The sequence below is a fragment of the Heliconius melpomene genome, chromosome 11, assembly GCF_056956725.1.
Source record: "Heliconius melpomene rosina isolate 202511_hmr_F chromosome 11, ASM5695672v1, whole genome shotgun sequence".
Classification (NCBI taxonomy): domain Eukaryota; kingdom Metazoa; phylum Arthropoda; class Insecta; order Lepidoptera; family Nymphalidae; genus Heliconius; species Heliconius melpomene.
In genome coordinates, this window is record NC_140399.1 from 2,454,068 (window position 1) to 2,481,152 (window position 27,085).

General features: G+C 33.1%; 1 protein-coding gene across 3 annotated transcripts in view; it reads right to left on the reverse strand.

Annotated features, from left to right (window-relative positions):
* Positions 1–27,085, reverse strand: part of 5-HT2B (5-hydroxytryptamine receptor 2B) — an 83,275-nt gene that overhangs the window by 32,707 nt on the left and 23,483 nt on the right. For all 3 annotated transcript variants that reach the window (XM_085192750.1, XM_085192751.1, XM_085192749.1), the window contains exon 2: positions 9,849–10,317. In XM_085192750.1, coding sequence (XP_085048876.1) covers positions 9,849–10,182 — 334 coding nt within the window. In that variant the 5' untranslated portion in view covers positions 10,183–10,317. The remainder of the gene's footprint in view (positions 1–9,848; positions 10,318–27,085) is intronic.

Genomic DNA, 27,085 nt, shown 5'->3' on the forward strand with positions numbered 1-27,085 from the left:
TTTCCATCGTTTGAGCGATCCGATAGTGGCAAATAATTTACGGCTAACCTCAGCTATCTGTACTGACCAAGATAGGGAATTGTCTATAATAATACCAAGGTTCTTAATAGATGGACTCAGGCTCAAATCGACGCCGCCAAACTGTATAGCAGGGAGGCTTTTCTGGTCAAGTTTTTTTAGTTGCTTAGAGCCACCAATAATACTGACCTGTGACTTGGCAGGATTGACAGTTAAGCCAAAAGATTTGCTCCACCTACTAACATTCCGCAAATCTTCGTTAAGCTTATGAATAGCCTCACTAACATCATCAAATGGGGCGGCTAAGTAAATTTGAAGGTCGTCAGCATATAGATGAAAGGAAGAGCATAGATTTTGGGAAACTGAATTAATAAAAATGGAGAAAAGGAGAGGAGAGAGGACACCACCTTGGGGAACACCGGCAGAAAGAGAGCAAAGGGAAGATGACTTGTCATTGGCTTGAACGTACTGTTGCCGATCACATAAATAGCTTCTGAACCACTCAGTGGCTTCAGGAGAGATATTTATTGAACGCAGAACAGCAACCAAGAGATCAGTATCAACAGAATTAAAGGCGTTGCTAAAGTCCAGCAAAGCAATGACTGTAAGATTTTGTTTGTCCATGGTAAGTCTGATATCGTCACAAACTTTAATCAAAGTAGTGACTGTACTGAAACTGCAAATTTACAAAACAAAGAAGTATATAAACTAGAGTCTACAGCTTACGAATTACGGAATTGTATCAAAAGTATCATAATTAAAAAGCTTCCTGAAAAATTAACAGCTGAGGATGTAATTAGTGGGGAATGTGAAATTCCCGAAAAACTTTTTCATTTCATGCGTAACCTTATTCAGGGGCCAGATATTAGGCGTAAAAACTGTGAAGATTTTATCAAAATTAAATCACTATGCAGTGACATCATCTACATTGTATCAAATGGGAACATTAAACCATCAAAAAATCTGACTCTTGGACTTGCTGTTAAGTCATTGACAAGTTCTAGGAAAGTAATTTCTATACTAAATAGATACGGCCATAGTATAGGGTACAATTTAGTAGAAGAAATCGAAACTGAAATGACATATACAGCACAAGAAGCAAACAAAGTTATACCAAGTGGAATAGACATTGTTAAAGAACGAAGTACTCATGTGGCATTCGACAATTACGATCGTTTTGTAGATACAAGCTCTGGTAAAGACACCTTACATGATACAGTAGAAATTATTTATCAATTTACTGCCGATGAAGAAAACCGTGTGGAAACGAATAATGTTGATATTGAAACTATGGACACATCGACCATTTTAACTATTGACGAAAATAGCAATGAGTCTGTACTACGTCGTAAAAGACGGCGATTTGAAGGAGTGGTAAATGAGATTCAACCGTATTATAAACAACGTGCACAAAGCATGACATTGCTTTCCGTCAGCGCTATTAAAGAGTTTATTAGTGGATGTAAAGATAATACAACTATTACTGTGGATAAAGATTTAATGTGGATAATGTTATTATCGCGTTTCGATTCAATTCCAATGTGGTTGGCTTATAATTGCAAATATTCTTGGGACAATAGTAAAATTCAGGCAATTGAATATTTGCCTCCAATTAATGAATCCCCTACGTCACATGCCGTTGTTCATAGAACTCTTGAAATAACAAGTGAGATTGCTAAAAATTGTAACCAAGATTATATCATCGTCACGTATGACTTGGCTATAGCTAAAATAGCTTTACAGATTCAAGAAGCTTCGAGACCCAAATTTGATAATATTTTCGTAAATATGGGTGCATTTCATATACAAATTGCATTCTTTAGAGCTCTTGGAAAGTACATCGATTCTAGTGGATTGGTTGACATTTTGGTTAAAGCAGAAGTACTTGCTGTAGGCTCAATGAACAACTTTATTGACAGCAAACACTTCAATCGGTGCAGACGACTTCATTCTATGATTGCTGCTGCATTGCAGATACTACATTTTAAAGAATACTTATCACAACTTGAAGATGGTGCTGAAATATCTGGCGGAAGTTCACCGCAAACTGAATATAATTCTGAGCCACTAGATAAAAATTTATCGCAAATTCAATTTGATCCAAATACGTTCAATGATGATTTGTCCGCCTTTATGAACAGTTCATGTGATCAAATTTCACCTGATGACAAAAAGGCAATGGTTTTACCTCATTCCTTAGAAAAATTTTTAAACATTATAAACAGTTCTGTATAGTTACCTTATCGGGTGCTCACGGAAAAACAGCTCAATATTATTTTCAATACACCCAATTCGTCAACTTATTCCTAAGATTTTCAAGAAGTATTCGTTCTAGTGATTATGAACTTTATTTGGATTCTCTTTTTAATATATCTGATTTGTTTTTTGCATTGAATCAACCAAATTATGCCAGATATTCGGTTCTATATTTAAGTAATTTAATTAAATTAAAAACCGAAAATTCACCTCTTCTTGACGAATTTCATCGAGGAGCTTTTGGTGTCAGACGTACGAAGGTAAAATTTTCAAGATCACCCGTAGATTTATCCCTGAAGCAGACTATAAACGCTGACGCTGGTAATACGTTGACTGGCATTACTCACTTCACAAATTCCATAAGTGCGAGACAAAAATGGGCTCTTAGTCACAGTATGAGAACTAAAATTTTAACAGCAGTAAAAAAAGAAACAGGCTTATTACACGAAGATGATACGTCTCATTGTTTGCAAAAGAATCAAATAAGAAAAGATAAACTAAATTTAAGCAGAATAATAGAAGTAATAAAGGACTCAATAAATCCCTTCGATCCAAATATAGAAAAAAAAATGTTGTTCAATATTTCCACTGGCAAAGCAGCATCTCATTCAGTAGCAGATTTTCTCCTTAATATTAAATCAGTCGGAAATAAACAAAAAAATGATTTTATATCGGGATGTGCAGAAGAACCAGAGAGATTTGTGAAAGCAATTCGTAAAAATAAAATTTTAAATTTTGCGTCTGAATGCGTGAAAAAAACTCAAAAAAGTAGAGATGGAAATAAACGGATTCTTCTGAAATTGGAACGAGATATATTTGGACGATTATTGGCAATTGGTCTGAAAAAAAAATTGATCTCGAATACTGTTTAAAGTTTCCTCTTGCACCTGCACCTCCAGCTCTTTTTCAATGTTCTGGTGAAATGTTCAAAACAGCCAAATCTAAATTAGCTGATCACTTGACATCTCAGATTACACTAACTAATCCTTCACAAATTGATATAGAAGTGATTGACGGTTTTTACTTTTTGCATCTAATCGGATCTTCCTTTCCTCAGACCTTCGGAAAAATAGCTGAGTCTATTTTAATAAGACTTTGTTCAGCAAGTGCTCAAGAAATCCATTTAATATTCGATAGATACCTAGAACATTCTATAAAAGATTACGAACGGGAAAATCGATCAGAGATTAATATCCCCTACACTATTCATGGGCCTCTTCAAGATCGACCTACCAATTTTCTCGAAGGACTCAAAAATCGTAGTTTCAAAGAAGCCTTCATTATATTTTTGGCTAATTACTGGGAGAACGATGTTTTCGCCCCGATATTACGAAATAAAACTGTTTTCATAACTGTTGAAGAACAATGCTTCTCGTATCGTTCAGATACCAATAGAGTAACAAAAACTGAAGAAATCCATTTAAAATGTGAACATGAGGAAGCTGATACGAGAATAATGTTTCACATTAGCAAAGCACAATCTAAGAGTAAGATTCTAGTACAAGCTAACGATACAGATGTATTGATTATTTTGTTGGGAAATATACACAAAGTTCCTGACATGGAAATTTGGATGGCTGGAACAACATCTAAAAAAAAAAGAACAGACCAGAGTTGTATAAATTGTACACAATTAGCTTTGAAGCTGGGTTCAGAATTATGTCTAGCTCTACCAGCATTCCATGCTTTTACAGGTTGTGATTATACAGCTTCATTTTATTATAAAGGAAAAGGCCAGGCCTTTTAAATAATTTTCAAAAAACCAAAAATTCCAAAAATGTTTTGCATCACTGACTAATATAATGGATGTATTAGATGAGGAAAAAATTAATGTCATTCAAGAATTTACTGCTCTCATGTATGGCGTTAAAAGAATTACTAGTGTGAATGATGCAAGATATCATTTATTTCAACAAAAATATGCGGCAAACAATAGTACGAATTTTTTTTAAAAAAATATTACGAGTTTTGACTCAAAGTTGATTCCACCTTGTTGGAAGTCATTAAAAGAGAAGATACTCAGAACCATTTTTGTCAACTCAATGTGGACCAAAGCAACAGATCCATGTTGTGTTAACTTAAACCCTGAAAATTGCGGTTGGAGTTTAATTGAAGGTGCATTAAAACCAATATGGTTTATTGGTGACCCGACACCATTGACTGTTGAAAAGATTTTATCGGAGTCAAACGGCAACCACTTTGAAGATAAAGAAGTCGCCGATGAATCTGATACGTCAAATGAAAATTTCGATGACATAGATATAACTTTAGACGATGAAGAAGAAATGGATGATAATGATGAATATGATGAACAGAGAAATGAAGAACAGCAAGATGAAGACTAGAGAGAGTGAAAGTTAATCAAGATGTAATTATATGTAAATAAACGCTTTTGATTTATAAAAATAATATATAATTTCTGAGTAAAAAAAGTTTATCTGCAATTAGTAGTTTTATTAATATGCAATTGGTACTTTTAGAATTTTATTTGAAGAAATGTCACTGTATTTGGAATTCATTTTTGGCGAAACAATAACATAACTTTACACTTTTCGGTGATTCATCATTGAATTAAAAAAAACAACATAAAAAACACATCTTTATTTTAAAAAGTGGGTTTGAGCACATTGCTTGCGTTTTAACGCAAGCAATGTGCTCAAAACATCTCATTTGGCCATCTGCACTTTTATTGCATTTAGAAACAATACATCTTCGAAAATAATTTTATTGCATGTGGTTTGCTTTGTTTCGCGCTGCAAAATGTTTATCTATAGTAAAAAATAGCCAACTAACTAATTGATATTTGCCGACTCCTGGTCATAAATCGTAAATAGCGTTTATTAGTCGGCATTACTGTCGAATTTTCTTGGAATTAATCTTTGCTAACTTAGTTTTGTTTATTATAATTCTATTATATATATATATTTTTTTCTTATGCAAATTATTAAAAGTTGCGTGAGAAAAAAAAATTGCGGCAAGCGTTGTCAAATCAAACAAGTAGAGGACGAAGAGAGAGAGAGAGAGTTCGAGAGTTCATTGAAATGTATTTTTCAATATAATTAATTAAAAAAATATCCGCAATAATGGTCACCCTTCATTATATTAAGGAAACATGATGTATATGTATGTATATTAATAGCTTATAGTAGATCGATATTTGTAAACATTTATTTAATTAGATAATTTAGTTGTCTCAAAATGGTAATTTAAATAAATATTAGTATTTAGAAAATAGATTTTGCAAAGACTCAATATTATACATTCATTATTTTACTTGAAAAATAAGGATGATTTCATCTTTAAATAGTTTTCTACGTGTACTTAATATGATTAAAATCATCATTTAACAGGTGAACAATTAGAATAAACATTGATTTTAAGATTGACCTTCTATTATATAATATTTTACTTTAAAACATGGGGCAGACCGCGCATTTCATCGTCTATATATCGTCTCATAGTCAAACGGAACCGGAATAAAATATTTCAAACGCTGGCAACCCCAGTTTGCGGCAGGAATTTTCCAGGCAACCCTGTTTTATAGTGTTCAGAAAAAAATAAGCTTTAATTTGATATATAATTCATTAAAAAAACACATGAGTGCAAATTATTAACATTTAGTGACATCTTTAAACCAGGCAACCCTAGACTTGCGGCAGACTGAGAGCTGGCAACCCTTAATTTTCCAATTCCTTATGCGATTATCTTTCAAATGATGTGCGATTCATATAAAAAACGTATGACTGCAATTTTCTCCAAAAACGAGTTACGAAAAAATGTAATTAAAGGTGATTGCGGCAGGATTCTTCCAGGCAACCCAGGTGTATAATTATACACCTGGGTTGCCTGGAAGAATATATCAAATTTGGCTCAAATATCGTCTATACATTCGAAAATAATATGAAATATTTTAGAAAATGTAAGATAATTTAAGAAAATGTTTTTGTACATCCCAGTATCAAGATTGCTATAATAATCTAATGAGCTATTGGGCTTGTTTCTTTTTTTAGCTTTATACAGTCGGTGGTTTTAGTTTCAATCATATTTTTTATATGATTAGGTTAATGGTTTTTTTCACGCTGCTTCACGCTGTATCCCGCATGAGACAGGATACTCAAATTAAGCGGGGTCTTAAGACACTTCGCTCCCCACTTCCACAGAATTCTGGAGGCATAACATTAATTGTTCAGAAACAATTAACAATTCCTTAACAATTCTATTACTCTAGCTGTAGGTAGTTGATCTAGGAATTAATTCCAACCCTTGTTATCTCACTAGTATTAACTCATCAATCTATATTATAATATGTTAATGTAATAATAGGTGATGAAGTAATTTGCCTGGCGCTCTACTTGCTTCGTACGTCAAGGTTTGCATTTAGTTCATATTCGTGAAACTAGTGGCATATAGAAATAATTAGAAATTAGATATATTTGGGGGTATTTCTCCTTCTATTTATCTTTTCTTAAATAATTGTTTATTTGGAAGTGAAAACGGTTATTGTATTATTTATATTGTATGTATTGTACCTATATATTGTTTTTTTACTGCATTTTGAGGAGTATGTACATAGGATTTAGATTCAGTTAGTGTCAAGACACTCTATTCTTTAACTTTGTAAATTTTATTATTTAGTGGTCAAATCATATGTGATTCATATTTAAAATATTATATTAGGGTAACCATCTGTGCCACTATAGGTTGGTAAAGTCTATTTATATTTCTACCAAAAAATACATATTTAATCTTAGTTACTTAAACTAACCCCACTCAAATCTATGAACTACTGAGCAATTTTCCTTGAGCATCTCCATGTCTTTGTTAGGAACTATCCATGTCCATTACAATTGCAAATATCTCGTAATTGTTGGCCACTTGGGTGTTCAGTTTGTTAGCATCTGGTAACGAACTGTTGTATGCTATTTGTTGTTATTGTACTGATATGTATAGATAATTTAGGTTTATGCATGGTGGTAGAGAAGGAGGATGGGCTATGACCAGTTAAGAATGGTCTTATAGCTACTCCAGAAATATTGTTTAAGTTACCTTAAACTGACAAATTAGGCATTTTACTTTTTAACATTTTTTATCTCAACACAAAATGTTTGTAACATTGATAGAAATGTGGGGAACGAAATGTCTCACTCATATTTGGATACAAATCTCTCTGTCCTCTTCGTCAAATTAGAAGTGACAAATGAAGTTCCAGAGAATGCGGCTGAAAATAGGGAACGGAGTTTCTAAACACTAGCTTTCCTTTGCCTGTGATGTGTGTAGGATAGAGCGTAAAGCTGAAAGACCTAAAAAAAAATCTTATATACATACAAAACTTTCCGTTCTCTACTTCAAATCACAAATGACAAATGTAATTCAATAGCAACCCTTATATAAAACCAAAAGGCTTTTTATAAATGTGGTATAAAACATGCGAAAGACGAATTTAGCGTAGCGTCGATCATTTATTTGGCTCACCCTAATGTCACTAGCACTGTGGCCCCAGCCGAGGCGTTATTAATGCCTTCTACCTTATTACGTCTTTCTTTAACTATGGAAACATAAACAAGTATGGTATTTATGTGTTTATTTTATTTGTTTTTTTTAGCTTCCCACTGTATCATGCAAACAGCAGCGTAGGCAGAGGTAACCTAGTGTTAAGACGCTTAATTCCTTACTTTATGCCGAATTCTGCAGGTATTGCGTTTTTAATGGCGGAACTCAACGCCGTTGTTTGCCTCGACGACTCGATACCAACGAGGACGATTCCCATTCGGGGGTAGCGCACTTTGCTTCGTTATCAGAGCGACGAAATGAAAATATTAATTATTTCCTCTGGGAATCGAACCCACAGGCTCTCGCGTTTACAGTTGCACCCTTGTGCCCCTGCGCCACTACAGAGTGTCTCAAGCCTCAACAACAATAATAAAACAACACAACAATAACTCATATTATTTGGCGGAAAGTGAGAAATGCAGTGTCTTAACACTAGGTTCCCTCTGCTTACCCTGCTGTGTGCGGGATACAGCGTGACGCTGATTTATTTTGATTTTTAATAACTCATATACGAAGATACACAAAACACAAAAGCTCGCTCTAATTTAATTCAATGTCGCTGGTGACAATTAGGGCGAGGTTGATTAACGAGCCGCGGGTTTGCGGCGGGTGGCACGCGGGTGGCAGACGACAGTGTTTGCGTTTCTGCTAAACGCATTGGTGTGTCACGGTACAAAACTACCTGGTTGTTTTAAATAAACGTGCTAACACGTATCTATATGAACGTGATGATTGTGGGTTCGATTCCCACTTTAAGGAAATGGGGCAAATTTGTTGAATTTCGTCAGTAAGCACGTAACGTCTCCAGAATTTGATGGAAAGTGGGAAATGGAAGTCTTAATCAGAATGGAGTGTTCCAAAGTTCTTTCCTGCCTACGATGCTATGTACAGCGTGATATTGAAAAAAATATGATAATTTAAATAGCACTGTAAAGTAGTAATTAATAACCTAATTCTTATTTTTGTAGATCGAGGCCATTATTCTAAGCTATTATTCTAAGTATGAGAATAAAACTCTAAAATAAATAAAACAAATGAATGAAAGAATTTGTCAACACCAACGAAGTTTATTAAGCTAATCTATCTTACACCACGTAGCAAAATTCATAATTAAAAGACGAAATATAACTTCGCGAACAAAACACGACGCCTGAGGGCAAAATGTTCACCTGAAGTGTATCGAGTTAGAACTGTTACAGTCTTAACAAAGTAATTTGTGCGTTCATTAGAAATTTTATTGCGTTAAAAAGTTTAAATTAAGTAAAGCAATCGCGTGGAAGTTGATAAAAAGTTTATATAATACGAGTACAACCAGAGACTAGTGGTACCGCATAAGGACAAGCGTGGGATGGTACCTGCGACAGTTTGGGGGTTCGACTCCCATTTATGATACAATATGTGTTGAGAAGCAGAATTCTACGTCGAGCTTTGACGTGTTGCCAGAACCTCGAATGGGAATTGAACCTACAACCGTTGGGTTTACAGTCCTGCCGATTATAAATTAGGAACAGATAAAATAATAGTAGAATTCTTTTTATTCTCAATTTTTTACGAGGTAAGGCGTCATTATTAAATCAATGAGTGTTGTAGAGGGATTGTAGCTTGTAGCGTACCTAAGTGTATCAAATATTAATTCAAGTGACAATTATTTGATTTTTTGTCAGACACTTGAAATCTCTTACAACTTCGTTTGATTATTTGGTATAACAGAATTGTCTCATATTCTTTTTTTCGATTTTGAGTAATTGTCAATGGAATTATTGTTACTATTAGATAATCAAATTGAACTTATTTGCCATAAAAATACTGCTTAAGTATAAGCTAAGGAATAACAATAAAAAAAATAATTTCTGAGACCGTACTTAGTAAAATTGCAAAGAATGTTTATTATTTTCATTTTTTCCCTTAAGTTACAAAACAAAGCAGGGAAAACAGAAAGGAAAGGAAAATAGGGAACAGAGTGTCACAAGGCTCCCTCAAGAAACTGCATATTTAAAACGTAAGCACAATTATTAAACACTCACCTCTCACTAACGTCAATATCCCCACTGGCATCACCAATATGGCGACAAGCAGATCAGTTATCGCCAACGACATCAAGAAGTAATTCGTCACATTCTGCAATCTCCTCTCCAAGTAAATGGCCAAACAGACCAAGACGTTACCAGCCGCTGTACACACAACTAGCATCAACGCTACCAAACCCCACCAATTATTAACTAATCCTATTTCTGTACTCTCCGTTCTATTTCCTTCTGTTTCATTAAATATTTCAATCAATTCTTTTTCTGTATAGTTAAAATCCAATGTAAAATTTATATTACTAATGAAAGGGTGATCGTGTTCCTTATCATTCATTGTGAGGTGCTTTTCGTAAACCTCTAGCCAATTTCATTTTTGTTTCGCATTTCATCTTATTTCGTAAATATGGTAGATGTTGTTATGGGGATCCATTTTTCTTCAGTTACAATTTGTTCTGCCTTTAGTGACCATCTGTAAAGAAATTATATTTTTTAATTTTTTTATAGAAAGTAATTACTATTGAATGTTAAGTACTGTGATATTAGAAAACTGAAGGGTTTGTTGAGGCAACCGTGGCCCAAGGCACAAACATGTGGGCAAAGAAAAGTGAATATAATAAAATTAACGATTAAGTTAGTTCAATTTGAACATTGAAGTAAATAATTTTCTTAATTCTAAATAATATAAAAGGACTTGTCCTCACTGACTGAGGTAAGACGCACGCACAGCCTTAACCGCTGATGGTAGAAACGTGAAATTTGAACAAAAGTTTACTTTCGTAATCTGGACATCCACTAAGAAAGGATTTTGAAAAATTTTAACCCTAAAGGGGTGAAATAGGAGTTCAAAGTTTGTATGGAAAAAAATTTAAATCGGCACCGATTTTTATAAAATTTGAAATTTAGATTTTTAAAAGTATTTAATTGAACAAGTGTTTCATCGTTTTCTAGAATTCTCCCCCTAAGGGTGCAAATAAGGGATTGAAAGTTTGTATGGAAAAATCTTTACATCGCCACCGATTTTTATAAAATTTGAAATTTAAACTCTTAAAAATATTTCATTGAACACATGTTTCATGGTTTATTAGAATTCACCCCTAAATAAGCTAGCGAAGCTGCGCGCGTCCGCTAGTTCTAAATATAACGCTTTATTATAAGGAAAATGATAAAAAAATGATCCTTTACTTGATTCTACAAATAGATGTTTACCTAGCAAGTTTTATTCAAATACACTCTAATTAGATTCCTTACAAACTCAAACTTATCGTTCCGATCGGCTTTATTCGAAATCCGATATGTAGCTAACCTCGCTCTGAAAAGGTTTAATATTGCAGACTACTTTTAAATGAAAAATGTATTTATTTAAATGATTTCTGATTGTGATAGAGATGGTTGTGGGTTCGATTTGTAAGGGGTAATGAATATTTTTTTCATTTCCTTGCTTGTTTTTCGGAGAGTATGAGAAAGAGAACAGTTCCACTTCCACAGAACTTGAAGCTAAAAAAACCATATTAACAAAAATGTTCTGGGCAATCTTCTTTATAGCATAAAAGAAATAAAAATTAACTACATCGATAGCCAAGGACGTGTTCTGAGTTCACGATTATAATATACTACGTAATGTCGTAAAAGTCAAGTGTTTTCATTCAACACACGACCTCCGGTGTACACGTGTACCGATCTTTAAGGGTTTCCGTAAGTATTTTACCGATTATTTATGAATGAAAGTGCGGTTTTCTTGTTAAAGACTGATTATTTTTATTTCTCAAAATTCATATTCATTTCTCAAAAATCATATTATATATTAATTAACATATATAATTAGGCCGAAAATAGTATTGAATTTGTCATAGCGCAGGGATACAAGCGTGCGACTGTAAGCGATACGGTTGTCGGTTCGATTCGCACTCAGGGGAATAAAATATTCAATATTCTCATTTCCTCGCTATGATAACAACGCAGAGCGCAGCGTTAAGTTCCGCTACTCAACACTCAACTTTTCGAGAATTCGGCTGAAAGTGGCTAATGGAAGTATCTCAATGGGTATGGTCTCGGTACAGGGTTCCCAGTTTCTCTCTGCCCATCCTGCTTTGTTTGGGATAGAGCGTGAAGCTATTCATCCATTCTCCATTTTTAATAATTACAAGTGAAAGCATCTACTGGTTAGTTACAGTACCATACTTTAACAACCTAAATATTCCAAATAAATACCAGTTGAATAATGTAAATACGTTTTTAATAGTAAATCCGTTGTAATATAAATATATCTAACATAATAAATATAAATATTCAATTTATATAATTAATTTAAAAGACGATTACCGTTTAACCAGGCACATCCCTATTACAACATTTTCATATAGCATTAGCTTTTTCCATCCAATAATCACCAGTTCTGGCTAAAAGCTAACAAAACTCTAGTAATTATTGTAAATATTTTCAACAGAACATCCTGTATAAACAAATAAAGCTAAACAAACGGAAAATCCGCTCTTTTTATTCGAGAAATATTCACGTATTTATATACAAAATAAACAGCGTCCGACCAAATTTAATAAAGATAAATGAAGATTTCATTAAACTGACGCGCCCTTAAATACGTAAAAAGGTATTCTAAAACCTTTTAAATTCTAAGGGTATTTTCAACGATTACAGCGAGATAAGGGAATGCGGCGGAAATGACTTCTGTAAATTATTTTGGCTTCCCCTAACATACGAACATCGGATGAGACAGCGACAAAAGAAATTAATTCTTCACTGTCTTATATATACTTTATTATAGTTTTTTCTGTTTTTACTTTAATGGTAGACAGAAGGAACATGGGAATCTAGTAGTAGACACTCCATTCCCATTAAAACACTTCCTTTCCCGCTTCCCACCGGGCTTTTGCCTTGTTGCCAGAGCGAAGAATTGTAAATATTAATTTAATCAAATCAATCAAATCAGCCTTTTCGGGTCCACTGCTGGACATAAGCCTCTCCCAGGGTGCACCAAAGCTCCCGATCCTCCGCCTTCCGCATCCAGTCCAAGCCAGCAGCCTTCTTCAGGTCGTCGGTCCATCGAGCTGGAAGGCGCCCTACGCTACGTCCTAAATATTAATTAATAATAGGTAATTCCCCGAGACTGAACCCACAACCATGGTATACAATTCCTTCCAAATACAATCTCTGCGCCACGACTGCCTCGACCTCGCCCAATCAAGACAATCCACACAAAATATGGGAACGCTTTCAAAGGAGGAACTCTACCATGCTACTATTTAAGCTACAATTGTCTCTCAAACTTTATAATAATCCAATTAGATATTTACTTGAGACTCTTGGAATGTTGTTCAATAAGGCTAATTAACGTCCCGTTTCCCTAATTGCGAAACTTGTGATAAAGTTTTAATCGGTCTCTACATATTGGTCCAATTTAATTTTATTTCAATGGAACTGTACTTTTAACCAGCTAAAATAACTGGCGAATATTACTTTTTATTATTATTTCCTGTATTTTTTGGGATAAAATACGACTAGACACGTAAAATACGGACAGTACTTAAATGTTAACGCAGTGGTCATGGATAATCCGCTGTGACGAGATAAATCGCGGTGTTGTACTCAGTCTTTTAACACGTAATGTCATGAAGTGGGTGAAAAATATAGACAGGAATGTCTACTAGGTTCTCTCTGCCTTCACGATGTATCTTGCCCATAGCAGGGTAGGCAGATAAAACTTAGGAATCTAGTCTTAAGGTACTTCCGTTCTCCACTTTCCGAATTCTGTTGGTTCCAGTACGTGTTGAGTGGTGGTGATCAACACCGCGTCTTGCCTAGTTACCAGAGCGACAAAATAAAAATATTAAATATTTAATTCCCTAGAGTGAGAATCGAACTCGCAGCCTGTTACATTGACAGTCTTTCGCTAGTGTCCCTGCGCCACGATTGGCCTCTATGTCTTGCTGTATAAATAGAACAAAACCTAAAAGTCCATTACTTTAAAACACATACTAAACATACCCCCCCATAAAACCAACCACTAAGACTCAAAGCTCTAATTAAGACTTACAAAGTATACTTCCAAGTGAAATATGGCAGCCGGAGCACCCCCCACCACATTGGCATACGTTTCTTGTGATAAACTACACGTCTTGGGAAGTAAAAAAATTGCTTTTGAACTGAAATTTGAACGTTGTTCAAAGTTTCTAACGCTATTACGTTAACGACGACTTGTGAGGAACGAGCATTTCGCAAAAACCTTCCTTATAGGGATTTGGTTGAATTTTGATTTATATATATTTTAGTGGTAAGGTTCTGGTTTAAATCTTCATTTTATGAACTTACAATATTAATCTATTTAAGGCCAAGCATAAAAGAACAACTAATGTTATAGGTTCGATTCTTACCCGGGAGAAAGCGCTATTTTCTCTTGAATATAAACTCCTTAACATGAGAACTAATAACAAAATAGTGTTTTTTAACCGACTTCTGTAAGAAAAGGAGGTTATCAATTCGACTGTATTTTTTTTTTTTTTTTTTTTATGTTTGTTACCTCATAACTTTTGACTGGGTGAACCGATTTTGAAAATTTTTTTTTGTTTGAAAGGTGAAGCTTCCCGAATGGTCCCATTTTTTTTTGGTCCATGTCTGACAATGGTATCTATGAGAAAATCACATAAGTCTTAAATTTACATTAGGTATGTGCGCGACAAATAGACGAATAACTCAATGTCGCGCTAACCGATTTTGATGATTCTTTTTTTATTTGAAAGGATACACTTCAAGGATAACTTGGTGAAAGTTTGGTTAGGTTCCGATTATGGGATCCGCTGAAAATTGAGAAAGTTTTTTTTTTTTTTGGTAAAAAATTGATTATACTGTAATAGTTACAAAAACTTTTTAAATTGATGTCAGAAGTGAGATTCCTGATCGTTGAATTTCTTTTCAACCAACCTCAAAAAAGGGGATGTTCTCATTTTCAACCAACTTCAAAAAAGGGAGATTCTCAATTCGCCCGAATACTTTTTATGTATGTTCTTGTCAATATACCAAAGTGTAACTTTGCACAAAAATAATACCTAATTAAATAAAGTTTTACACATGACAACCACAACCACTCGTTGACAACCACTACCACCACCATCACCACTCGTTTAAGAAGCATCATTTTAAGATCTACCCATCACTAAAAATCGTAAAATAAATTAATTTTTAACAAAAAGAAAACCGACTTCTAACAACGAACTAAAAAGTGAAAAATAATTTTACAAATATTTTATAATTTTGAAGTCGGTGTCGAGCTAATGCTACAACACCTTACTACAATATCTAATTACTAAGCCTGTTTGTTTTACTTGGCACCGACTTCAAAATTATAAAATATTTGTATAATTATTTTTCACTTTTTAGTTCGTTGTTAGAAGTCGGTTTTCTTTTTGTTAAAAATTAATTTATAATAAGTTGCCATGATAAGGGATAAATATAGATATATTTGTTTTGAGTAGGCGTGACCTTTGCTTAGATCCTTTGTGACTTTTGCAATTGAATGTCAGATATGCGACGTACGTCATTACAATCTACATTAGTATAATCTATATATATAAAAGGACTTGTCCTCACTGACTGAGGTAAGACGCACGCACAGCCGTAACCGCTGTGCATAGAAACGTGAAATTTGGACAGATGTTTACTTTCGTAATCTGGACATTCACTAAGAAGGGATTTTGAAAAAATTTAATCCTAAAGGGGTGAAGCAGGGGTTAAAAATTTGTATGGAAAAAAAAATTAAATCGGCACCGATTCTTATAAAATTTGAAATTTAGATTCTTAAAAATATTTCATTGAACACATGTTTCATGGTTTATTAGAATTCACCCCTAAATAAGTAAGCGAAGCTGCGCGCGTCCGCTAGTCTATATATATATATATATGTAAATAACAACAAAATAATATGTTCTACTGTACATAGTGTTAAGACACTCCGTTCCCCACTTTCCGCTGAACTTGGAGGCATTGGATGTGAAGTCAACGCCGCGCTTTACCTTGCACAACAGAGTAGAAATGGAAATATAAATTTAACACGCTACAGCAGGATAGAATTTTTCGAGATCGATAAATTCCCTCGACTGGGTATCGAACTCACAACCGTCGCGTTACAGTCACACTCATATGTCCCAGAGCCACGACAGCCTCAGTGTATATTTCATGCTATTATTATACCAATAGCTATTCTAATGAAATTTAACAATGAACAAGTATTTGAGTGTTCATTTCGATCTGCCTATCCCTATGTTTTTGAAATATTATTAAAAACCACTCGATAAATAGAAAAACTCAAGCTTATTTCTAATTCTATTTTACTGTATTTTTGCTGTCTTTCGATCATATAATATAGTAGACATCAAATGAAATCGTATTATTTTTTATTTTATTGAATTGATTGTAAAAGTTTAGAACTGCTTACTCAACATTTACAATTTTTTGAATTTCACACTATCTTCCTCCTGGCATTAATCCCGGCTATTGCCAGGGTCTGCCCTAACAGAACTCGCAGTTGGTAGGATTTAATTTCACACTATATAGCCGGATAAACAGAGAGTTAAGACACTCTATTCGCCATTTTTTAAATATTTTTTAAAGTACCTTTGAACGTGTTTGAATTCAATTCTGCGCTTTGTTTTATTAAAAGAGCGAGAAAATTTGAACCTATAACTGTAGCGTTTGCTTCTAAATTATAATGCAAAAATAATAACTTAAATTTTGATAACAAACCATTCATTATAAAAGGGATAAAACAACTAACGAACTTATTATACCAATTACATTTCGTTATACAACCTTAGAAACATGAATAGTTTGTAATTAATAACTATTTAATATGTAAAACTAATTTGAAATTCCTTGAACCTCAATAAAATACTACTTTTCTGAGTTAAATGACCTACGATCGTGTTGTAATTAAACATTCAGATTTTCCTGTTAATTGTTCATAGTTCAAAAAAAATATTTCAATTTCTCCTCGCTGTATCCAGCACACAGCAGGATAGGCAGAAGGAACCTAGTGTTAGGACACTCCGTTCCCCACTTCTTGCCGAATTCGCGCTTTGCCTCGACACCAGAGCGAAGAAATGGAAATATAAACGTAAATAAATATTTCACTTCCTCGAATGGGAATCGAATCTACAACTATTGCGTTACAGTCACACCCACGATTATAAATAAATTTAAAGAAATATAGTATAAATAAAAAAAGAAACTGAAATGTAAAAAAACATGGGGTGCTTTTTACGTAATCTATTGATAACATGCACTTCACGCATTGAATTGTCATGGTCCTTGATAAGTAAGTATGCAAAATTTCAAATCATTTCAAAATTTTAAAATCTGTCAAAATCACGTTCAAAATTTCCGTTACAATTATACAAAGATAAATAAATAGATAGATAGATAGACAGATAGATTGACAGATAGATAGATAGATAGATGCACGTATTCTTACAGTTGCTTCCCAATTTATATACTATAATATTCTCTTTGTCCGACAAAATATACATTGTCATAGTGACAATCATACGATAGGAACGAGAAATAAAGATAAAATTGTTACTCCAAGTTTTCGCCTCCAAAAAGTTAATAAATCTTTTATGGGTCTGAGCATACGTGTATACAATAAATTTCCACAGTGTATTCTAGATTTGTCACTTCCAAAATTTAAAATATCTGTAAAAAAATTCTGACAAGTAAAGCTTATTACACTGTTCAAGAATACTTAGAGGACAAACATGTATGGAATGAATGTCTATTGAATGTAATGCAGGATAGCAGCCAGCTAATGTAATAGATTGTACCATTGACTTTGAAAAGAGCAACTGTTGAGTTTCTTGCCTTCTCTTCTCAGCAGAACTGCCTTCCGAATCGGTGGTAGCTTTTTGTTCATATATTCATTCGACGATTCAAAAGTGCTTGTAATAATTGCCTATTTGAATAATGAATATTTTGAATTTGAATTTGAATTTATAAAAGCTAATAAAAGATAAATAAATATTGGTTCATACAAATAATATGAACTTCAAAGCAAGAACCAACTAGGGCAAACGTCAGGTACCTATTACAATATCAAAAGTCATTATATCCAACGGCTTACGTAAAATTTGCTCGAAATTTCATGTTTAATTTAGTAGCCGTATAGCCTACAATTAGGGCGGGGTTACACAGCTACCTATGGAGAATATTTTACTCTTGGAAAGTACTAATAATGAATAGTTTTTAACGTGGAAATCGCGTTTTTTTTAAATAAAACTTAATAATTCAGATGTTTCTTGTTAATTTCTTAATAATTAGTGTTGGTTAATTTCTTAAAAAATTTGGGTACATTTTGTAATTTTAAGCTAAAAAAATATTTTTACCTGTTTTCTAAAAGAACTAGTGACCGTCGTCGCGTATTGGGACAGTATCTAAATGTAAGCTAAGAACGAGAAAATATATTTTAAAAAATCCTGCTTTTGTGAAGCAACAAACGCCATTTTTAAGGCATTGTGTGTTGAGTGGGAGAACTAAACGCCGCGCTTTGCCTCGTTACATGAGAAAAGAAGTAAAAGTATTAAAAAATTATTCTCCCGAGTGCGAATCGAAGCCACAACTATCTCATTTTACAGTTCTTCAAATCTATTTACTTTATTTACACCGTATTCATTCTAAACTCTAGGCATACAAAATTCCTCGCAAATAGTTTCAAACGTGCGTTGCTAACCTAACTTTATAGTAATAATTTTAGTCATACTTGGAAGCACGACCCTTTCAAAGTTGGCTTTGGTCCTTGGATTGTAACCGTATACCTATATGTATATATACAAATTGTAAAGGACATATTTGGAATATACTTAATTGTTAAGGTTTAAGTTAGTTGAGGAACTATAAAAGACCATCATGGTACAGTGGAACAGCGTTTACCTGCAAATACGATGGTTATAGGTTCGATCATCATTAGGGAAATTGAATTATTTTTACTTCCTTGCTCTGGTCAACAAAATTGTCAAGATTTGTCATTTAAAATGAAATATCTCAAATTCAAGCAGAAATGTGACGCCCTTGTCATGAGGCGGTGTACGGTGTTGAGTTTCATCACTCAACACGAAATTTCTCAAGAATTAGGCGGGAAGTGGAGAGCGGAAGTGTCGTAATGAGGAATAGTATAATAAATATATTTTTTTAAATTAACAACTCCAAATAATATTTTCTTTTTTATATTAAAATATAAATGTTATTTCACAAATAGATAATATTAAAAGAATCAACCGTTTTTCCCTTAACCTTTAAGTATGGACGTCGGGTCTCACAGACCCATCGAGTTCTACAAATCGGCCACTTCTCGGTGACCTCCGCCACTGAGTCGCTCAGTACCTTTCGTATTAATGACAAAATGAATGTAGATAGCAGTGGTTGCGTCTCTGGGTTCAAAACACGTGAGTATTTAACTTTCTAAATGGGCCCTGGGTCTGTCAGACCCGACGTCCATGTTTCCCATACATGAATAATTTCAAAACACCATATATTTTTATAATATTACAAAATATACTTTAATATTTTAATTGTATTATTTGTATTCAAATGTTTTTATTGTTATATATCATATATTATTTTGCATTTTTTGTTATATATTTTAGTAATATACATATTATTTACCTAGAAAAGATTAATTTTTTTTAGTTTTTATGATAAAATAAAAAAAAAATGATCGACCAAGCACGTCAAGGACAAAAATATCGGTACTTTATAATCAACATCAAACAAAAGAATTGGACGACGACATTTTATAAAAAAAATAGCACTTTATCAAATAGAAAGACGCGTTTCGTATACTAAACTACTCTAAGAATTGAGAATGACTTTGACTCGCGTTTCGCGATCTGATCTATCATTTATTGAACATGAAGCTAAAAAAATTGTTTTGGGTCCTTGAAAAACATGTACACTTTGCCCCCAAAAGATATATAGAAAGACAACACATACTTATGTTGACTGAAATCGTCCTGTTTGCCTACAATGTTGTGAGCCATTGTGTATCGATGTTCAATAATACCTTATCTTGAGGTGTTGTCAAAATTTTTATTTTATAACATAAGATGTAATTTCTTTATTTTTTTTAATTGTTAGACTTTATATTTTGTTAAAAAAATGTTTATTTTATTACCTGTCTTTTTTTATAGTATTATTTTCTTAAGAGACATCCCATGTGGCCAAAGACTGAAATTGTGACCTTAAGTTACTTAAATCGTTGTGATGCGTAAAGTTTTATAAAAAGCGATTTTATTTATATTGATTTTGTTTGATTTGAAGCTATTCATGTAAACTAAAACATAAAATTGTCTTCTTCCTTTAAAAAACAGACGGAATATGATCAATAAATACACTGGTCTGACAGACCCGACGTCCATATGTGTGTTATAAAAAATTCACGTCCATAGTTAAAGGTTAACATTACAAATAGAAACTCGTGAAAGGAAACAAGAAGTATCCAGAAGAGTTTACATTCCCTTTGAAAAGTCAAGAATATCTTAGAAAATTTATGTTTACTTAAACTTTTTCTTCTACTTGAACTTCTCTTTGAGTTTCAAAGATCTCGCTTGTCGCAATCTTTGTCGATTGACGTCTAATCGAGCGGAAGGGCCTTTATGAAGTTATGGAAAAATGCGGTTTATTATTTCATCCATTTTGTTTTGCATTTCAAAATTCTTGTAAACTGTAACTAAGTAACTTTAATAAAATCTAAGAATCTTTATTATACGCATTTCTTATTGTCGTATCATCATGAAACTTGGCAATTATATGTAGACTAGCAGACTCAGACGGCTTCGCCCGGTTGAATCATGCGAATATTAGATATATCTATGATTTTTTTTTTAGTTTATGGGTAACACTTTTACAATTAGAATTAGGTAAAATTTGCACACACATATTTCACGTAAATCTAATTATAAAAGATAATAGAAGTTAACTTCACTAACTCAAACCTAACTTTTACACTAAACTAACCACATTAGACCCCATAGAAGTTTATACATTTAGTAAATATGAAGGAACTGTAACGATGTGGGACCAGCACTTATTGCGCTAGTTGAATTTGCGGTACAAGACCTTTAACTCACAGAGTAACCGCAGAATGGGGATGGAATTTTATATAACAAAGGCACGGGGGTGCGACTGTAAAAGCTATAGTTGCGAATTCGATTCCCGCTCGGAAGAGTGAAATAATTAAATTAGGTAATTTAAATTTAACATTTTCATTTCCTCGCCTTGGTAACGAGGCAAAAGGTTGCTAAATGGGGCAGCGTCTGACTATAAGCTCGATGGTTGTTAGTTCGATCCAATTTTGGGAAAGAAATATTTTGTATCATTATTTATTCAGTGTCTTTGCCGTAAAGAGGAAGGAAAAGAACGTAGTGTTTTGAAACTTAATTCTATTATGTTTTATTACAAAAAAACATGAAGCTAAAATGATTAATAAAGTCACAATTTCGTCACAAAGATATAAAGTATATTTTTTAAATGGGACGAAAAAAGGAAATTGACGGCATTAGGCACTTTTTTCTTATCTGTTCATACAATTATGTTACCGATTAATCCATTTTCGTAATTACAATAAAAAAGATATCTCAATAACATAAAAAAAATAAAAAAGGTACAGAGTAAGTAGTTAAAGAGAGAAGTAAGAAACCTTAAGAAACTTTAAAACAAATTCTGATAACTATGTAATTGTACAGTTACAGTTTTTAATTACTATAAAGTTAGCTGGCAGCCTAGCGTAGTAGATCGATACAAGTTAGTGAAGATAAAAAGTAATTAAATAACTTCTAAGAAAATTGTAGTGAAAAATATTTTCTTTTTAATAAATATTATAAAAGATATCTATATCCCATACTTTAGAGTATGGGATATAGAAATATATTTATTAATATGGAACAATTTGAAATTCTATAATTAGATTGTAAATCAAATATTATGATTCAAAACTCTTAGGCTCTTAATAGTATTAATTATAATTAAAATTAAAAGCAATTTGACAGCGAGAAAGAAGAAGAACGTGCTCAGGTGTTTTGGGCATATCGAGAGAATGAGTGCTAAATGAATGAAAAAAAAGGTTATAATGCTTCATTAAAGCAAGAGTGAGTGGTTAGACAGGTCTAGGGAGACGATTTTGAAGGTATTTAATATCGTCTGGCGAAACTTAACGCCGCGCGTTGCCTTTACCAGATCGAGATGAAAATTTTGAAAATTTAATTTCTTTTACCGAGATTCGAATCCACAATCTGTCACAATTACAGTCCCACACTAGAACCCTTGCGCCATGACTGCCCTCAATAAGTAATAACATTTAATACAAATATTAATAAGATTTTATCAATACAATTTACGATTAATTTATCTAATTGAATTGAATCTTATTCGAAGTGATTTTCCAATGATTTCTCCAACAATTGTTCTATTTGTGAGAAGTAAATATTTTTATTTCAAAAGAACCTTTAGCTTTCAGATAAATAAGACAACAACTTCATCAATCAAAGAAGCTTACAATTATTATAATAATAAACTTGCTCTAACTTTTAGTTTTGTATTTTGATGTTATATTATAAAGTTTTTGCTGATTCTGAATTGCCTAATTTACTTAATTTCTGTTAGAATTATTAAGATTTTGTTATGACAACTAGTTTGTAGGTTTAGAGGCTTTGAATATTAAGCTGGAGGATTTTCAAGAGAGGAGATTCAATTCTTAGCTGCTATTTTTTTATTTAAAAAAACAATAATTTACTGTTGCACGCGTCCCCTGTGCCTGGCCTCATCCAGGAAAATTATATTGATAAACAGTTCCATCTTTTTTATAAGTAGAGGCAAGTGATGAGACAAGTGATAAAACACTCCGTACTCCACTTTCTGCCCTATTTCTAAACTCGCGGCGCTTTATATAAATCCAGAGCGGAGAAGAAAACATCAAATACATATAATCATTTTCTCAAATTGGGATCGAAACAAAAACCATCGTTTTTTTCAGTCAGATCATATTGCCTTATTACTCGGCGGCCTCATGTTACTCATAATATTTTATATGAAAATTTGTGAGGATGGCTTGATGCTTGTTCCATTTCACGCAAAAACTCCTCAACGAATTTATATATGACCTTCTAGAACGAACTTTTGCTTGAAATTGCTTAAATCAATTATCGTAGTTAAAAAATTATTCAAATCAAACTAACTCCTTATTTTAAAGTCGGATAAAATAACACAAACAAAAAAAAATATGCAAATACCCAGCTATTATTGTATGAAAGCCCGAATCAGTGTTGCCATAATGGAAATGCATTTTACCGCGCTTTAAAAGCTGATATTAACATTCGTGTTGGCATATCTCGTTTCACTTCATTCTTGCGTATTTAGGTCACGTTCTAACCTTAATAATACAAGACTGATACAATATGACCCCTTCAGAAAATTGTTATCTCAGATTTATGTAAGTTCTCAGGCGGGGGAATGACTGTATTGAAATTATTTTATTTTCTCGTACTAGTGTACAAAATTGAGTGCCGCTTCTTACCGTTTAGTATCTCGAAGTTCGGGCGGAAAATGGATGACGCAGTGTGCACTAGGAACAAAAAGATACTGTTCCCGAGGTGGATTAGTGTCTACTACTCAACTCTCTCGAATTCTCTAGAATCTCTCGAATTCTCTCGAATTCTCTAGCTAAATTTGGCAATATATATTTTTAATCATGATTTAGCAGAAATGTAACTGGGTATACGAGAGCTTTTAGTGTCGTGACACTGTCTCCACTTTCCACCCTCATTTAAGACATTGCGTTAGGAATATTGGGAAAACTTAATTTCGCGCGAATATAACACAAATATGCAGAAAAAACTTCGTAAAATAAAAAAGTTTTCTATATAGAAGTGATTCTAGGGTTTTTAAGTGCTTAATTTGATTTGTCCGTGGGTTGTTTGTACGCTCCTCGGAGATCCTAGAATGGATAGGTAATAAGGGGTAAGTTGAGTGGCTGAAGTAAAACACTATTGTAGAAATTACTAGCAAACTTAAAGTGTATTACGACTTGAGTGGACTGTTAATTAAATTACTGTAAATAAATTATATCAAAGATTTAATAATTTTTATTCATTTAAATGTACCCTCGTTTTAACTTATTCCACAGTTAAGAAAGAAAAATCGTTTTTTAGAAAAAATATAAAACAATAAACGTAGTGGGATTTGAACCTTGTTTGTAGCTTGCATGTGCAAGGCACTCCCAGGTTCCCTCTGCCCGCTCTGCTATGTAGTAGAGCGGGCAGAGGGAACCTGGGAGTCAAATGTAAAGACTCTCCGTTCCTATTAACGCACATCCGTTCCCCAATTTACGTCAAGTTCTTGAGACATTGGCGTAACTCAATGCTGTATTGTGAAAAAATGAAAATATTAAATTCCTTCAAATAAGAATCGAACTTACAATTGTCATGTTTACAATCCTACCTCTGTGCCCCTGCGCTAAGATGACCTCAAAAATTAGATTACATCATTGAGAATGATTATTTGGTCGCAATGCTAAAGTTGTTTTTGTTCCCGCCACGAATTCGAGCAGAGAGTTTTTACTCTCTTTAAATGAAATATTTTGACACTGTGTTTGCTTAACCTACTTTGTTGGAAAGAGAGTGAAGCTAAAAAAATATTAAAGGCAACGACTACACCAGAGGGTTGACAATGACACGGTTAGATTTATAATTAAGATTAAGAGAATGGAAGAAAAAGTCGATGGACTTTCAATCTGATAAGCATCCCTCGTCGACCTTTTACATTTTATTTACGAAACATTTTAACTTGTATTATTTTATGTATATAATGTTACATTACTTACTTTTCACAATATTGTCGAATAAATGCATTCAATGATTGCAATTTTAGGGAAATTAGTTAAGATACAAAAGAAAAAGTAAAACAATAAATATATTTCCTAGACATTTCTTGGTGAGAAGTGGAATATAAAGCCGTTTTCCTTACCAGAGAAACGAAACGATAATAAAATATAATCATTCCCCGAGTGGGGATTGAACCTACAACCGTAACGGCTCTAGACGCTGTCCCACTGCACAACCGTACCATTAAGGCCATTGGTTATTGCTTTAAATCAAAGGAGCTTAAAAGGAATGCAAAGGGCTTTAAAAAACAGTTCAATTATGGTGTAATAAAGTGTTAAAATAAAATAAATAAAAAGTGCATTTATGGAGTTATACCTATAGCCAACATACAATAAATAAAATGAATATATGGTAGAACCTACATTTGTAAAATAACCTAAAAACGATCGTATTAAAATACAATCGACAGATACCTAAAAGGATTACGATTTTCTCAAGAATTCTTGAAGGTTTTTGAACTGAAATTAATCTACTAAGTCACTCTTTGCTGCTGCTTCTATAGTGCTAGAACATACCCACGAAATATTAAACTAAAACGAAAAAGTTGGGACCATTATATGAAATACTACTAAAGAAATAAATCAGTTATTTGTCTGTTTTTACAAAATATAATAATTAAACATTAAAATATCACAGTCCATTTTAAAGCTAAATAATTAGATATTCATCAAACATAATGAAAAGCCGACGGACATTTTCCTTTGTTTAAGACGCCACGATTTAAGCTACATCAGAGGTTGCATTTGAGCTTAGTTAAAATAATACCTTGAAGCCTTCCCGGCGCAGTGGAACAGCTTCTGATTTTAAACGTGGTGGTTGTAGGTTCAATTATTATACGATGGGGTGAATGGAAAATGATAACGAATGAAATACAATTAATTTTCTTCATCATCATCATTATCCTTCTCAGATAGCATGCATTGTCTTGAATTCAGGCGAAAAGTGGAGGCCTAGGACACTAAGTTCCATTCACTCTATCCTGCGAAATGCTGGATAAAGCGTGAATTAAAAAAATATTCCTATTGTATATTCTAAGGTTGAGTTATTAGAATAGATTAAATGAAAATATTATTTCGGAATTAATTTGGGTGTGTAGGTGTACCTAAATTGTAATAATAGACTGTGATGTATTTAATTGAAATTTACGCTATTGTATTACGTAATAGATCCTGAATATGTATAATATAGGCTTAAATTATATATATTGAATTGATGCAATGCAGGAATGTGAGATCCGAGTGACTTATCAACAAAAAAATAAAACAAACCGATCCAATGCGAGTCGGGTTGGCGCACGAAATCAAATTTGTACTATGGGAGCACCCTTAAATATTTGTTTTATTTTGTTAATTTTTTTATAGGGGTAAATATATCAACTGTGGAAAATTTCAATTGTTTAATTGTCACGGTTCTTGAGATACAACACATTTCTGGTGACACATGGACAGACAACGGATAGACAGCGGGGTTTTAGTATTACGGTTCCATTTTATCCTTTGGATACGAAACCCTAAAACAGATAATATAATTATAGTTTTTTTAATTATACTATTTTTCCACTTTTCACTTAATAGATAGAAAGACTAAAATAATATATTGTCTACTTTCCATCTCTACTCTCTCTCTCTCTTTTGTTTGTGTTATCTATACTAATAATAATCTCCATTAATTTGCTATGGCAACACTCTACTTTGACTTGACCGGCAGCCATGTTTAGATTAAATTGTACAAAGGCTATATTTAGATAGATTGTAATTAATATTAAGCTTCATTGAAGGCAAATGTTAGTGCATTGGTCATTGTGAAGGAGTCCCTGAAGCCCACACTTATGTTACAAGTCCCAGGCGGAGCCTCCTCCTCCTCCTCTCTAAGTTCTCTTAGCTCAAGACTATTTGCATTTGCAGTAAATTCTCTGAATCTCTAATGAATTATGTAATTAAAACAATAAGTTGAGAGGCCAGTCGACATGTTTTAGGTTCGATTCCTAATCGAGGAAATTAATTATTTGATAGTTTCTTTATAAAACATGAAAATATTAAATAATTCATATCCTCAAGTGAGAGTTGAACCCACAACCGGACGGTCTAACACTGCGCCATAACAGCCTCTACTAAAATACTGAACTAATATGGTATTTCGAACCCTACAAAATTATTTTATAAGATATCTAAACGAACATTACTTCACTCATCACATGGAATTCTCCATAAGATTTCGTAGGTCGTATTAAGACATCAATAAAGAGGTAATGGCTAACGAAAGTGGCAGTAATAGTGCCTCAAGTGAAATGGCTACAACAAATGACGG